Consider the following 17,013-nt stretch of genomic DNA (forward strand, 5'->3'; position numbering starts at 1 on the left):
ACCAAAAAAAAAAGTATTAGTACATCATTTTCAACCCTACAAGTGTTCGTGTTTCGGTTTGAATCGGTTATTGGCTAAAATTTCAACTTTTTTTTCACTTAATTAGAACAACATGGTCTCTTATTAATATTATTACCAACATACTCTCCAACATTAATAGCAGTGCCTTGTCCAGGAATAGCAGCTGCTGCTTCTTGAGCAGCCAAAGCTTTCCTACTTACAATTTCATATATGTCCAATAAAATCGTCTGGAACGCTTTCTCAACGTTATATGCCTCGAGAGCAGACGTCTCGAGGAATGAGAGCCCTTCTTTCTCAGCCAATCCCCGAGCATCTAGCTCGGGGATTGATCTGAGATGGTTCAAATCCGACTTATTACCAGCCAACATTATGACAATATTAGAGTCTGCATGGTCACGTAGCTCGCGGAGCCAACGCGTTACGTTCTCAAACGTTTGTCTTTTGGTTATGTCGTAAACTAAAAGGGCACCAACAGCTCCTCTGTAGTAAGCACTTGTAATGGCTCTGTACCTTTCTTGACCTGCAGTGTCCCATATTTGTGCCTTAACTGTCTTGCCTTCTACCTACACCATACATCCAAAGCATATACGTATCAGTGTTGCAGTCAGGATTTTCTAGAACGTAATCGAAGCATATATATAGACATAAAAAGTTGTGTCGGAGTCATGATCTTTCCTATATGAAACGGCAACCAAAGCATTTATAGACATGAAAAATAGTGTCGGAGTCGGAATTTTCACTACAGAAAACACAAGTGAAGCATATATATAGACATAAAGATTAGTGTCGGCGTCGGGATTTTCACCATAGAAAATGCAACCAAAGCATATATAGACATGAAGATCGGTGATGGAGTCAGGATTTTTACTATATGAAACACAACCAAAGCATATATAGACATAAAGATCAGTGACGAAGTCAGGATTTTCACTATAGAATACGCAATCAAAGCATATATATAGACATAAAAAGTAGTGTTGGAGTCAGGAGTTTTCCTATATGAAACGCAACCAAAACATTTATAAACATGAAAAACAATGTCGGAGTCGAAATTTTCATTATGGAAAACACAAGTGAAGCATATATATATAGCATAAAGATTAGTATCAGAGTCAGTATTTTCACTATAGAAAACGCAATTGAAGCATATATAATAGACATAAAGATCAGTGATGGAGTCAAGATTTTCACTATATGAAACACAACCAAAGCATATAGTGTTGAAGTTAGGATTTTCACTATATGAAATGCAATCAAAGCATATATATACATACATATTAGTGTTGAAGTTAGAATTTTCACTATATGAAACGCAACCAAAGCATATCTAGACATACATATCAATGTTTGAGTTAGGATTCTCACTACTGAAAATGCAACCAAAGCATATATGGACATAAAGTTCAGTGTCGAAATCAGGATTTTTACTATATGAATACCGGAGTTAGGATCTTTCACTATAGAAAATACAATCAAATTATATATAGCGATCGAGAGACATACATATCAATATTGGAAAGTCAAAATAAAGGTACGTAATTGCTAAATGCAAGGCAAATGAAAAAGAAATGTAATTAACAACATTTTCTAATGTGTCACATCATTGCAAAGAGGATATGCCGACATTACTGTTTTATTTGATTTTAATTTACGTATCATACTTTTCTTATTTTATCGATGATTCATAATCACAAAATATCTAACTTATTTTATATCATAATTTCCCCCCCTCAAACTACATATCTAATCCAATTACACCGCCACATAAATTGAAAGGAAATGTAACTATTATCCTTGTCTCTTCTCAAGTTGCCAAAGTTTAATTACTTTCATAAAATTGAGACGTAAAAAGTGCTTCACCCTTAAAAATTCAAATTTTTGGCTCATATTCGTGTTAGTCAAATCTTAAATTAACAGATATTGAACAACGATGAAAACTAAAAAAAATACGAAAAATTACCTGAAGGGTCCTTGTTGCAAATTCAACACCAATAGTAGATTTAGACTCCAAACAAAATTCATTTCGAGTAAACCTAGAAAGTATATTAGATTTTCCAACACCAGAATCTCCAATTAAAACAATTTTGAATAAATAATCATATTCATGATCCACCTTATATGCCATTTCCACTTCTCTATATATGTATATCAATATTGACCTATACAAATTCCCAAAAAAAAAAAAAAATTAAAAAAAAAATCCAAATCTAAATCAAAATAATTATCATCATAATATATAAAGACAATGTTAAGAAGAAGAAAATTCACCATTAATGGTCAAATTCAAATTTGAGAAATGGGAAAAGGCACTTGGCTTTGGTTAATTAATTAGACATGATTAAAATGTTTTTGCAAATTTGTCTTGAAATTTTTGAAGTCACAAAAGAAAACCGAACAAAAAGGAATTTGAATGGCTATGCCCAAATTATAAATGTTTGGAGTTATATCATTTTTTAATAGTAATATTGTTCGGATCAGTTTGATCGTATCTTAGACTATTTCACTAAATATTTGCTAGTTTTTTCTATCTACATATAGAATTTAAGTAAATAATAAGAAATTACCTAATTTTTTTTTTATTGTTATTGAAATTTGTATCATCATAATTTTTATTATGGAAAAGGGTCAAAAATGTCCTCCATTTATAGTTGGGAAAAAAGACAAATATACCCCCGAATTATCGTAAAAGGTATGCAGATACCCTCCGTTATACTTTTGGGACATTGGTGTCCCTGCCGTCCAAAAAGTAGAGCATATATACCATTTATACTAACGGATATACACGTGTCATAATCTTATCCACCGATCCAACATTTATTAAATATCGGATCGACGGATAAGATTGTGTCACGTGTCCCTATTTAGTCTTTCGTTAGAGTGAAGGATATATATATATGCTCTAGTTTTTTTACGACAGGGGCACCAATGTCTCAAAAGTATGACGGAGGGTATCTGCATACCATTTTACCAGTTCGGAGGTATATTTGTCCTTTTTTCCTTTATAGTTTGACTCAAAAATGTCTTTGCCGTCAATACTTTGGTTCAAAAATATCCTTGCCGTCAATACTTTGGTCCAGAAATTTCCCTATAGTTACTAAATGGGTCAAAAATGCTCTTTTCCGAATAAATATATTATTTTTTTAAAACACATCTTCTTCCTAATTAAAATATTATTAAAGAACACTGTTCTTGTTTTCTTTCTTTTAAAATCACTTTAACAAATAAAAATGTAGGAAATATTTTTTCTTCTTCTTAATCTCATTTTATCAATTAAAATAGAATAACTTGATAGACCCTTTCGACATATAATAAATGGCACATATATAAGATCATAGTATATCCATCATTAATTTATATTTATATAACGATAAAAAATAATCATAATAAAATAAGAAATAGTTTCATTTTTTATTTATTCTGAATTGAAGTAAGATAAACATTTGCTAATTTTAAAAAATTATTATTAGAAAAAAAATGTGTTGAAAAAGAAAATAAATAATATATTTATTTGGAAAATGAGCATTTTTGACTCATTAAATTGGACCAAAGTATTGAAGACAAGGGCATTTTTGGACCAAACTATAAACGAATGACATGTTTGTTCCGCTCACATAGTTTAAGGACATTTTTGACCCTTTTTCCTTTTTATTAATGTCATAAACGGTTGAAAAATATAAAAAAAGATATACGATGATTATGTTTTTTATTTGAGTTTAACTTACTCATGGATTGATCGATCGATTATTATTTAGAAGGTTGTAATTTATTAACTGTCACAATTTTCTATTTCTGCTAATAGTTTAACATATTCATTGTATTCTTCGACCATGCCAAAACAACTTCCTTTCTTTAGAGTGAATCATTTCGATTTATATATATCACTTATTTGTATTTTACATTTAGTTATTTAATTGTATTTCACTTTTATTGAAGATTTGTTATTTCTTATACATTCTTTTCAAATCAATGTAACTATTTACTTTTTATGAAAAATTATCAATAAATCCATTTCTTTTGTATGACTTTGATAATATTTGAAAAATTATTATACTATCAATTATATAAATTAAACTCTTTCTTTATAGTTTATCTTTCCTTTAATTTGGACACAATTTTTTAGTCATGAATGGATGAGGATCGTGTTAGGATGATATTTAATGATCAAGTGTGTCAAAATCTAAAACAAACATTATACTAAATTAACATTATTGTCCTTGAGATAATCATTATATTATTTCCTTTTTATTATCTTATCTTATACATCCATAATTACTAGGAGGAATTGAAATGTTATTGGAACAACCACAAAAGAATAATTCTACAAAAATATTATTAGTAGCTTTTGCTTTTAATTTCCTTCGTTATTTAATTAATGTCCTAAAGGATATATAAACATGGCTAATCATAAGAATCAAAGAACATAATCCGATAAACTTTTTGAGATTATATAGTCATTAATTATCTTAATGCTTTAACTATTTTCGTAATGATTAATTATTGTTAGCCCCACTAATCCTATCATTATATGCATATACATATAACATAGAGATTTCGGATTAGATATGAAAATTTTGGTTTGGGTTTTTTTATCTATTTTCAAATTCGATAAATTATAATTCAAATCCAACCAAACAAGTTCGGATGGATCAATTTTTTAAACTTTTATCAAATTTTGAGAATCAAATAATTTAAGTTTGACCGTAAATTTGAGTATGAAATCTTCAGATTTTTTGAAATAAAATCTATAATTTTAAAACTACATAAAAAATATTATACAATAATTAACCATTCAAAATACATAAAGATATATATAAACAAATTACGGTAAAAAATAGAGTTATTTGAATTTCGAAATCCAAAAGATTCCACATAAATTGAGACGGAGGGAGTAATTCTTATTTTGTTGCTATCAGTTGTTTCTTAAACTTTTGTTACTCCCTCTTGGGATAGCTTTAGACTATTTTTCCTTAACTCGAGGATCTATTGGAAAACAACCCTCTCTATATACCTCTCTGTCCTCTGAGTAGGGGTGTTCATGGTTTGGATAAAAACCGATTCAAATCGAAAAATCAAACCAAACCAATTAAATGAACCGATTTAATTTGGGTTTTGGTTTAGTTTGGTTTTAGATTGTTAAGAACCGATAGTATTTGGTTGGTTATGGTTTTGTTCGAAAAAAATCGAAGAAATAACCGAACCGAACCAACAAGTTATATACATAAATTTTTTTTTTTTTTGGAACCCCAGGATAACCCGCAACCGCTTCAACCTCTGTCACTGCCTCTGCCTTCCGGGTGAGCACTACATAAATTTTATTAATATACATACATAATATATTAATATTCATAAACAATTTTAAAGATTTTATATATGTTTCATCAAAATTTATTTATAATTTACTTATGAAAGAAAAAATGTCCAAGGTGAGAACATTTTTCTTATTGGTTTCATGTATATGAGTGTCTATGGAAATTCTTTGTGGGACTGGAAATGTCATTGTCTCTTCCTTCTATGCCAAAATAGTGAATTTTGAAGTTTTATTCAGTAAATTCAATGATCGAAAATTCTATAATGCCAGTCATTCTAACTATTTTTTTGTTTGAATGGATTGTTGTCACTTTTTTCATGTTTTGAATGAATTGTTTCTTTTATTGTTATGTATGGTTAATAACCGAATAACCAAACCAAACTAAACCAAAATCGAAAACAACCAAACCGATAAATGTATATTATATTTGGTTTGATTTGATTTTGATAATTTTGAAACCGATTAAGTTGGTTTAGTTTTGGTTTTGATCAATAACCGACCCAAACCAAACCGTGAACACCCCTACCTCTGAAATAGGGATAAGGTCTGCGTACACCTATTATTTTCAGACTTTATTATATGGGACTATATTGAATATATATATTAATATTGTTGTTGTTGCTGCCCTTTGGAAATTAACTTTTTTATTTTTTTTTATTTATATATATATATATACACACATATAGATTCTCCAAGTCCAACAGTAACTAAGTACTTAGGTGATAGTCTTCACACACCTAAAAGGAATAATTCCCCAAAACAAAAAAATGAGGTCGAAAGAAGAGAGGCACTTTTGACGTTTTGGTCACATGGCTATATGCCTATATCCTTATCTTAAATTTAAAAAAAAATTATTCTATGCTTAGCAAGATTGTGCCCACGTAATATAATATCTAATTAATTTTTGCCATTGATAATATATATATCTATCTTTTGGAGGCCAAAGAGAAGAATGGAATCAAAAGGCAAAGGTAATGGAGAAACAGGAGTCAACTGTTGTTTTCATGAATGGTGAGGGACACTCCAACATATTCGAATAGAATTTAAGGTATATATTTATATATACGCTGATGGTATCAAGATATTTTTGGGTTATTGGAATGCCACCGAAATGATAGTTGTCATAGTTATTGAGTTAGTAGTTATATATTTATACATTTCTTAATATATTGGGTTCATCTAAATTAAATTACATGTATAACTGATACTCTTTCTCAGATCCTGTAAGAATTAATAATGTTATTATAACTATCTCCATCATTGTCAACCATTAGAATCGTCGCTTATTACAAGCCGTCATTATCAATCACATCTGTCATCACAATCACCACTGACAACCATCATCATTCGTTGTCAACCACTATTGTCAGTGGCTACCCTATCTATAACTTTCATCATTATAATAATTATATTCACTACCACCATCACCGCCGTCACATCCACCAACAATATTAGTCACTAGCTATAACCACACGATCAATCTCTACTACTAACACCTCCACCATCACAATTAGTATTGTTGTTAACTACGACCAACGCATCGCCATTCGTCAACTACCACACATTATTCAGCCATTACTATAAACATTATCAACTACACGCTAAATAGAAAATCAAAAAATGTCAAGCTACAGATAAAAATGGTTGTTCCCATAGCGTTATGCAGGCTTAGCTTAGTCCCTCTCCGAAAAAACAGCAGGCACGCATTCCAAAAAAGGCATGCAGAGTTTGCTGCCATTCGCGCTTTGCATTTTCAACATTTAGAATTACTTGATTAATTTGAGAAAGTCTTTTAATATTGATTGAAATTTCCCTCTTCAGTTGGAGGCAGAATCGGCTCCCCTTGAACCATCCTCGGAAGAGTAATTAAGAAAGAAGAAGGGAACATGAGTTTCTATGCTACGCTCCGTAGATGTTTTTACGATTCGAAAAGAAGAAACAAAGGTGAAAAAACTCAAGTGATTTTTCCTTTGACTAAGGAAGCGCTCTTCGGGCTGAGGTCCAATTGAAAATCTGGCTCCCTTGTTTTCCCAATTTCCTAGCTATTGTGTTGATAATCCTTGGTTTGACCTTCTGTAGTGGTCCTGCTTTTAAGAAAGCGGAGTGGGGCAATATCAACCAATTAACTTCCCCATAAACCAAAATAACTATCAAATTTGACGCCATCACGTCAGTAACTACAATACCAATCACAAATCACCACAATAACTAGTCAAGAATATTAATTATATAAATATTTTTTTATGCAATTAATTAACCCAACATGGAAGACAGATATAAACGACCTTATCCTTCTATCTAATTAGTATCTCTTTTGGGCGGCTCACGTGGTCTTACTTCCCAAATACCCCTTCTTCTCATTTGACTTTGTAAATTATTTCCACAAGTGCTAAGAATATTTCTAGTATTTTTGAATCTTTACATTTTTTTAATTTCAAAACATAACTTTATATACATCCAATTTATACATTCCCCCAATTATGGCCTAAAAGATACTTTTTGTAATGTTATTTTAAATATCCCACAACATATATATGACAACAAAAACTCTATTAAGAATAAAATAAGTAATGTATAGTGATATTCTATCGACGTATATAGTGTATTGGATGAGGCTATTTTTTCTTTAATCAGAGGTTTCGAGATTTCAACTCTAGATATGGAAAAATCCTTAATAGAATGGGATGGTTAAATTTCAATGCGGATATCGAATATTGAGTGAAAAAAAAATAATGTAAAGTGATACTTGTATACACAAATGTGACCTTGTTAGAAGTGTTGGGGACAAGCAACATGCCCACTTGCAGCATTTGTTCTCTATGTGTGAGCATTATTGAAGTGATAAAATGGGTCCCTAATTCGCATAAACCATCTTGTATCGTTGACCCTTCCCCTTGCTAGTAACTTAGATTGTGAATTATGACATTCGGGCATCGTTGAAGAGTTTCACATCGGATTAGATGAAAAAAGGTATATGTGATTTTAATTTCTATATGATCTTAAATAATTTTTATTTCTTAAGTTTGAAATTGAATTAGTCTCAATGTTTATTTAACATGATATCAGAATCAAACTTTTGACTGTCCACGCCCTGAGACATGACAGTGTCAGGTATGTGGGGTGATGACATAAGCCTCATTTGTTTTCATTAAGATTAAGACCTCTGAATCTGAATACACGTATATTAAGATTTGCATTAAGAGCTAGGTGTCTACATCTGAATACACATCTGAATATTAAGATGTGGTCTCCAAATCTGAACACTGAATGATTATTATTTGTTTCAATAGCTGAATGTGCATATGAAATCAAACATTATATTAATAAAATGTTATAAAAAATTCATTTCAGCAAAAAAATATTACTTTTTGATTTTAAAAAATCATAATCATCAAGCAGAACATAAAAAAAAAAAAAATCACGAATAAAAAATATTTTATAGGCACAATATAATATCAAAAAATTCAATAAGTATGATAGATACTAGTCGAAAAATAATAAATAAGGTATCACATTATAAGCACCTAACATATATTTTGGCTAATTAGAAAAACTAAATAATTCTTATCTTTTTTCCAATAACCTTAATCCAATTCTATTAACTTGTGAACCTCTAACGTTATTCATGTTTTTTTTGTAGCGGACACTTTCACAAAATATACTAACACATGTACTGTATAATGACTCTTCTCATCCAAGTGCATCTAATTTTTTCATATATTCTTCAAATGTAGATGCACTATTTTTTTAATTAATAACTCCATTGCAGTAATCATCTTCTAATCAATTTCCAATTCAGACGAATAAGTCTTTATTCTTCCCCAAAACTTTTTTTTCCCAGCAGAAACTAAGATTGAGATGGAGAATTATTAGGAGCTCCATTATTCTTGTCATCAACTAGTTCAACAACAATAATATATCAAAGAGTCTCAATAAAATTATTGGCCTAAGACAAAATTCTAATAAGAGACCTCAAATATGTATACATAGTTATTATTTTTAATTATAACTTATTAAATAAGTCTAAATGGTGTTAAGACTCTCTTGCAGATTTGATTCGTTCAGACCTTTTCAGGTCCATTAAGAGGTTTTTGGAATAAGAAACAAATAGACTTAATGGGTTGAATCTGAATCATTCAAATTCAGACCTAAAAAACAAACACACTTAATGGACTGAATCTGAATGATTAAGATTTAGACCTCCAATAAGTGCAAACAAATGAGGCCTTAGGTTTCCTTAATATGACTTGGACAATATCTAATTTTTGTGATTGAGTTCAGCTCAAAGTTAACTTATTTATGATGGTATCAAAGCACGACTCTTCTAAATTCTTGTTCTTGATATTGGCTCCATACTAAATAGTACACACTCCAGATATACAGGTCTAGGTGTGACGCGGGTATTGAAGAGTCTCACATCAAATAAAAAAAAAAGAAATATGTGGTCTGCTTATATGATTTTGAGCAATTCTCAACTCTTGAGTTGATATTTAAGTTTTTTTTTTTTTTTGCGTTTGAGATTAAGTTAGACTCAAAATCGATTTAACCGGAGCAGACGTGGTATCTGTCCATGTGCATGGGGTAAACGTATCTTATGTTTTTCTTTGGCACTATAAATAAGAGTGACAAATCTTTATTTCTTATCACAAAACACACAAGAAAATCAACTTCACGTGCAATACTCCTCTCTCATTTCTATAACACCAGAATTTGTGTTTTAAAAAAAAAATTGAGTGTCAATTAAGACAAAAAAAGAAGAAGAAGAGTTTTTCTCTATTTTAAAAGAACCTTAATATATCCATTTCTTGTTTAAATTTGTATTAATACTATATGGAAAAGGCAAAGCAAGTGATTGGTTCCTCCTCCTCTTCTTCATCCTTCACCAATGAGCTATTTGGTCCCAAAGAGCCTTCAAACTCCACTCTCTTTGCTTCTGTTTTTGGTCCACCTTCCACGGTATTGTCTCGTATTTGTCCTTATTTTACATGAAATAAGTGGATTTTACGTATTTTTTTTAATTATAAGGAGGAATACAACACTATAGATAATTCGTCAACTGAGCTACACTCATTATTTTTATGTTCATATACATTTTGGCATGTATATATATATATAATTCATTAGTGATCAATTCAAGGGCAAAAGTGAAACTTTTTTTTTTTCTAACATTTGATACTAAATTTAAGTTACTCAATTTCATAGTACAAGAGCAAATTTGACTATTTTTGCCTCCTTTTGGTTCTTTTCTTTCTTTTCATAGTTTCATTGGTTATTTTTAAAAAAAGTTTTCTCCTCGTTTTAGATAAAGAAAATTAATCATCTTTTTTTTTTGGCATGTTTGTATCAATTGTTCTTTTGTTTACTCAACTAATAGTTAGTATTATCTTAAAAAGTCATTTTCTTAGTTAAATTTACTCAACTAATAGTTAGTATTATCTTGAAAAGTTATTTTCTTAGCTAAAGAAAATTGAAAGAAAAAATGACTTTCTTAAACTCAGATAATAACTATTAGTTGAATTCGGAGAACCCTCTTAGACCTTAGCTTATTAATTAAGCACATAATTAAAGAAAGTAGTTAGCAAAAGCTCAAGTTTATCCACTGGAATAACTAAAAATCCAGGAAAAAAAATGAAGGACTTGCTTTAGATTCTTTTTTCATTTTATTTTTTTGTGTTTGATATTCTTTAGCATCTAACAATGTGATTAACATGTTATTTATTATTTTTATCAGATTATTCATTAATAATAATTAAGAAATTTAAATATTTTTATTTGTGACTTTTAGGGACTTAGAAGGGATCCCATTCACTCAGGGGATAATAGAGGTTCATCAACAATCCAAGATCCAGGGAACCAGTATGGCAATAATACAAAATATGGGACTTCAGGTTAATTTCTGAAAATATATTTATATTATATAATGTCAAACATCCTACTCTATGACAAGACTCGATCTGCTACGAGTCGGGGTCATGATTGAACATGACATATGGTTATTTGACGATTTTAATTAAGAAATAAGAAATGAAGTTACGTCTTTGTTATCACTTATCAACTATAGTTTCTGACATGATTTGATTCAAATGTTATTTATATTTTACAGATAATGGATCTAAAAGAAATCAGAATGAAAAAGTAGAAGCTCCATGTAATTTAAGTTCATCTATTTACTATGGTGGCCAAGATGTTTATCCTCCAACTAATCAGAACACTGGCTCTCAGAATAATATTGTAAGTATATATATATATATATATATATATATATATATATATATATATACACACTTATTTCTTTTTATATTATTATTTTAATATAATTAAATAATTAAAAGTGTTCTCATTTTATATTAAATAGATTTTTTAAAAAATATTTTGTAAATTTAATTTGCAATTTTGTGGTTATTTGATCAGGTAAAGAAAGATGGTGATGGTTCAAACTCTGCTTCAAGAGGAAATTGGTGGCAGGGTACGTAATATATAACGATAAATATATTATTGAATATTGTCACGTTTTTTTTTTTCTTTTTTCGATTAAACTTTTTATTATTAAAAAGATTTTTTCAATTGATGTGACGATTGTAAAAAGGAATTATTCAACTCTTTTTTTTTTTCGTACATGAAGACAAAAATTCGATAGAAAGAATTTTATTAATGGGAGAAGGTGTTAGGCATCTCCAAATCACGTGATTGTAGCATATGATATCACTACAATGATAATATATTATTATTTCTTTAATTTGAACATGATATCTTTTCTTTCCAATATCATAAATACCAATTTTTATTTTTTATTTTTTGCAGGATCACTGTACTACTAAAAAGAAAGTGGAGAGTAGTTGATGAATATTACAAAATATCACTCTTTTTTGTGTTTTTTTTTTTTAGTTTGTAAATCGGTATAATATTAAATATTAGTTACTATTTACAGTTATTGAACTAATTTTCTTGTTTTCATATCTAATAGTTTTTTTAGTTTACTAAATATTTTAATTTATATTTTTGGATAAGATGAGTAAAGGAATACATAATTACATATGAACGTGACACACACAAAAATAAAATAAAATTGGAATGGTCAATACTCAATACATGCAATTCATTCTTAGAGTTTAAAGTAGGTACATCGACAATTTAAAGAAATTTTTATACTATCAGATAAATTATTATCGGTAGAAAATGTCTTTTCGAAGAGTTATATATGTTCAATAAACCATCAAAGGGTATTGCATCATGCACGAATCCATCGACACTTATTTAAGTATCTCAGCTTCGTTGTGCAAGATCAAATTTACACGTTTTATTTTTTAAATGAGCTGGTCTTTAATTTTTGTCCTTCAAATGGATTGATCTTTAACTTTTGTCTTTTAGCAATCGAACTAATGTTTAGTGGGACATAAATTCTTTAGAAATTGATTCCATTTTGACTATGACTTATGAAATATTCTGATATAAGAATATAAACTTACGTTCCACGAAAAAATATTTATTACGAAGAATATAAATTATTAAAGGCTAGCACAAACTATAGTTTGCTATAATTACCACTCGCGACTAACATTATACATTAATTACGTGGGCTGACTTCGAGTTTGTATAATTAGCCACGTTCGTATATGTATAATTCGCTAGAATATACAAATACATATGTATAATATACAATTATCTAACTGATATACATATACAATTCACCTCTCTCCTCCCTCTCCCAATCTCGCTTGCCATATATACAAATGCATATGTATAATATACAATTATCTAACCGATATACATATACAATTCACCTCTCTCGCTCGCCTCTCTCCTTCCTCTCCCAATCTCGCTCGCCTCTCTCCTCCTTCTCCCAATCTCGCTTGCCATATATACAAATACATATGTATAATATACAATTATCTAACCAATATACATATACAATTCACCTCCCTCCCACTATTTGCCCTCTCTCGCTCGCCTCTCTCCTCTCTCTCCCAGTCTCACTCGCCTCTCTCCTCCCTATGACATGTAGCTATGAATTGTAATTATCAAACTATAGTATGAGAGTAATTAGGCTATTTTTGAGTGACTGTTTGTCACGACCCAAAATGAGTCGTGACTGGCACCCACACTTAACCTCTTAAATAGGCGAACCAAGGAATCCAAACCCCAACATAAACCAATAATTCAACTACGAATAACAACAATAATGCGGAAGCTCAAAACTTATTAAAGTAACCAATCAAATAAACCTCTAAAGTCTAACACTTATTATCCCCAAAATCTGAAAGTTATCACATCAAGGACATCTAATCTTCAACTACTAAGTCTAAGAGTATTAAAGACACCAAAATAAATGAATAAAATAGTTTATGTCCGAAAACTAAGGACATCATGCCATGACCAAGAGAATCCAACACGAGCTGGAATGAATAGCTCACCCTGGAGCCTGATGTGTTGGAGACTAGCTAGAGCTGAGGGCGAGTCGAAGTCACTGATACACTCGCTTAGGGGTGGGCGTTCGGTTCTTCGGTTTTCGATTTTTGAAAGTGTGCACTGTATAAATAATAGTATAAAATCAACTATGACACTTAGTAGGTGGCAAGCAACAAACACATGAATCAGTGTCAACCACACTAAAGTAAGTACGTAATCAGCCAACAATATCGAGATCACACATGAGGACTCGTGTCTCCAAAACAAACTAATTTGGGAATTGAGCTCTTTGAGATTGAGTACATTAAGTTAATTCAATATCTTTTTCCTTTAATGTTATCGTGTCGGAACGTGACACTCCGATCCAATTATACCGTGTCGGAACATGACACTCCGATCCAATAATACCGTGTCGGAATGTGACACTCCGATCCAATTATACTGTGTCGGAATGTGACACTCCGATCCAATAATATCATTAATTTATCATTTATTATCACCACTTTTCAATTTATTAACAATATTTCATCAAGCCTTCTTTATTCAAGGCATCACTTCGATAGAGAGAGTTCAAGATTATAAATTTCACGGTCTCAAGATTTCACACCAATCACAAACCACACAGCCAAGCTACACAATCACACAATCAAGTACATAAAGAATTTCACAATATCATTCAATGCATATCAATCACTATTAAGAGTTTATCTATCAAATAGAATAAACCATAACCTACCTCCACCGAAGAACCTAAGTCAAGCAAGCTACTTCTCCAATGCCTTCCATTTCCTTAACGTCTCAGAACCTTTCCAATCTATCAAGTATATATATAACTTGTAAATTAACGAGTATATTAACACTCATGCTACTATATGTCTAGCCTAGACCCAAAACTCACCCAATTCTATAATCAATTTCCTCAAATTCAAGCCCTAGGGTAAATCTTATGCTTCCATTTAGCATAACTTTAATGTAATTCATATAATATATTATACCTTATATTTAATTACCTATATAACATAGTAAATAATTAATGTTAAACCTAGTTGATTAGCAAACCATGGCGTACTGCAAAATGAATGGCAAAACTAACATCTTTCTAATGGTTTAAAACTATAAGCATTGCTCAACCTAATAATTAGCCATAATTAGGCATAAGGACCAATAAGAGTCGTTACTCTTAAGTTTAAGAACACCACCGCAGTAAGACAAATTGGAACACCTTAGCATTGCAATTATTCTAATTCCAACTTTCTTTCTCAATTCCAATTTTTTACAATATGAATGGTTGGCCTAACTTTTCTCTCATCATTCATCTAACAACAATACTATACATATGCACACTTCACTTTATAATATAATAATCATAATAAATAAATAACAATCAGCACTTTAATTCATGAATGCAGTGAATCCAATTAAGTATTTTGCACCCCACCAACAAAATCAATCAACTTTATGCTTAAACCATGGACTTCACTTACTGCTATTCAACCAATTATTAAATTAATTACACCGCCACAATAGTCAAACTCAATTCATTAGCCTTTACTCAATATACTATATATGTAATTTGCCAATAATATTTTCTATGAAAACCCAATTGAATTGCAATACGGGAGAAATCACATACACGATAAGTTTCAATAGCATCTACCATTCCCTAATCAATAAAGCATATGCATCCCATTAATATAACTACGAAAACGCTTCTTGAATTTGCTTTGACAATCGTGCGGCTCCTTTCTATTTTTCCTCCTTTCTACAGATCAGTTATCACCCTAATTGTATATCTTAAAATTATAAAAATGGTAAAAGTGACCCTCTATTTATTTTAATTCTATCTTCTTTAACCACCAACTAAATTAATTATTAAAACTATCCCACTAATTTCATAATTGTAGTTCTGAATAGTCCAAAATACCCATTTAAAATCTCTCGAAAAGTATTTTATGAAATAAAAAGCTCTAGTACTCAAAAAAAAACAAAACATTTTTTCCCCATAAAGATGACTTAAATGTCTTTAAAACCATTTATAAAACTATAAAATTAAAACAAAATTACTTATACATGGAAAAGAACGAATCAAAAATGAAATAGAAAGGAATAAAGATTTTGTTTTGAGATGGTATTTGGTAGATTAAAAGCAAAATCAGAATATAATAGTACCAAAAGTTTGGTCAAATTGAATTAAAATTACATATAAGCTCAAAAATCATAGGTTCCCCAACGTATGACTGATCTTAGCGTATAACATACTTTTAATATTTCTTTTAACGTATAAATAATCAATAAGTTGGTTTTAAACCACTCAAAATATTACCTCCAACTCATCAAGGGTCGTGGTGAAATGAATATAATCCTCTACTGGAGAAGATAATTTCAGCCCAAATTTATAAAATCATCTTATTTTATTCATATATTAATGAGTTAAATTATTTATCTTTCAATTGGATCAAGGTCGAGTCTAGGTCCTAGGTTGGGTCGGGAGTTAGGTCTTGAGCAAAGAGTGTGATCGATTTTCAGGTCGAGGTCAAGGGTCTGGTCCCAAGTCAAGGTCGAGATCGGGTCTGGTCCCGAGTTGATGTTGGAGTCAGGATCAAATCTCGGGTCAAAAGTCTATCCCATGTCAAGATAAATGGGAGACAAGGTTTTAACTAAATACAACACAAACTACTATTCTATCTATCATATCACTCAAGTTGATCCAATTCATTCTTATCTATAGATAACATATGAGAAAACTTATGACCTCGCGAGTTGAGAGAGATTCAAACTCTTAATATTTCTATAAATACTTTAGCTATGGAAATCATGATCGATCACCATCCATAAAAAAAGGTATCTTTCAAATATATTTTGTGTCAATGGATCGTTCAAACATTCAAAATATGTCGAAATTGAAAATGACATAGCGTTCAACTCCTTATAACCGTTGTTTCTATCAATTATCATCTAATTAATGATAGGACGAAGGTCTTTGGTTTGATCCCTTTTATGCATTTGATCCTAATAAGGAGAGTCTCTCCCTTAAAATTTAGATTAGTTAGGGTCTCACTATAGATATTGAATACTGAGAACCAAAGAACATAAATTAAAACTAATACAAATTTTATTTTGTTTTGTCAAATCTTTCTTTTACTTGTACCTCCAAGATAACTACAAATGAAATCAACCCTTTTTCTATTCTTATAGATGACTTTAACCAAAAAGACAAATTAAATAATTAAGATATAAAGTGTAGAATCAAAAGATATGAAGATCTAGTTAAAAAGTTA

General features: G+C 30.2%; 2 protein-coding genes across 2 annotated transcripts; one reads left to right on the forward strand and one right to left on the reverse strand.

Annotated features, from left to right (window-relative positions):
• Positions 1–74: 74 nt before the first annotated feature.
• LOC125831204 (ras-related protein RABA2b-like) lies at positions 75–2,362 on the reverse strand. Its single transcript, XM_049510391.1, has 3 exons — positions 2,290–2,362; positions 1,982–2,180; positions 75–584 (listed from the first exon to the last, which is right to left on the reverse strand). Exons 2-3 carry the CDS (start codon positions 2,144–2,146, stop codon positions 99–101), a joined length of 651 nt encoding a protein of 216 aa, XP_049366348.1. The 5' UTR covers positions 2,147–2,180; positions 2,290–2,362; the 3' UTR covers positions 75–98.
• Positions 2,363–10,095: 7,733 nt separating this feature from the next.
• Positions 10,096–11,815, forward strand: LOC125831323 (uncharacterized). Its single transcript, XM_049510524.1, has 4 exons — positions 10,096–10,285; positions 11,115–11,217; positions 11,433–11,560; positions 11,741–11,815. The coding sequence occupies exons 1-4, from the start codon at positions 10,160–10,162 to the stop codon at positions 11,801–11,803; spliced, it is 420 nt and encodes a 139-aa protein (XP_049366481.1). The 5' UTR covers positions 10,096–10,159; the 3' UTR covers positions 11,804–11,815.
• The last annotated feature ends 5,198 nt before the right edge of the window (positions 11,816–17,013 follow it).

This window comes from Solanum verrucosum, unplaced genomic scaffold (genome assembly GCF_900185275.1).
Source record: "Solanum verrucosum unplaced genomic scaffold, falcon-dt-bn FXZP01000049.1, whole genome shotgun sequence".
NCBI classification, from domain to species: Eukaryota; Viridiplantae; Streptophyta; class Magnoliopsida; order Solanales; family Solanaceae; genus Solanum; species Solanum verrucosum.

Coding starts and splice junctions, on each gene's coding strand:
- LOC125831204 (XM_049510391.1), bottom strand. CDS start 2,146: ATGGCATATAAGGTGGATCATGAATATGATTATTTATTCAAAATTGTT. Junction 585..1,981: donor TTGCAACAAGGACCCTTCAG/GTAATTTTTCGT, acceptor TGTATGGTGTAG/GTAGAAGGCAAGACAGTTAA.
- LOC125831323 (XM_049510524.1), top strand. CDS start 10,160: ATGGAAAAGGCAAAGCAAGTGATTGGTTCCTCCTCCTCTTCTTCATCC. Junction 10,286..11,114: donor TTTTTGGTCCACCTTCCACG/GTATTGTCTCGT, acceptor TGTGACTTTTAG/GGACTTAGAAGGGATCCCAT. Junction 11,561..11,740: donor CTGGCTCTCAGAATAATATT/GTAAGTATATAT, acceptor TTATTTGATCAG/GTAAAGAAAGATGGTGATGG.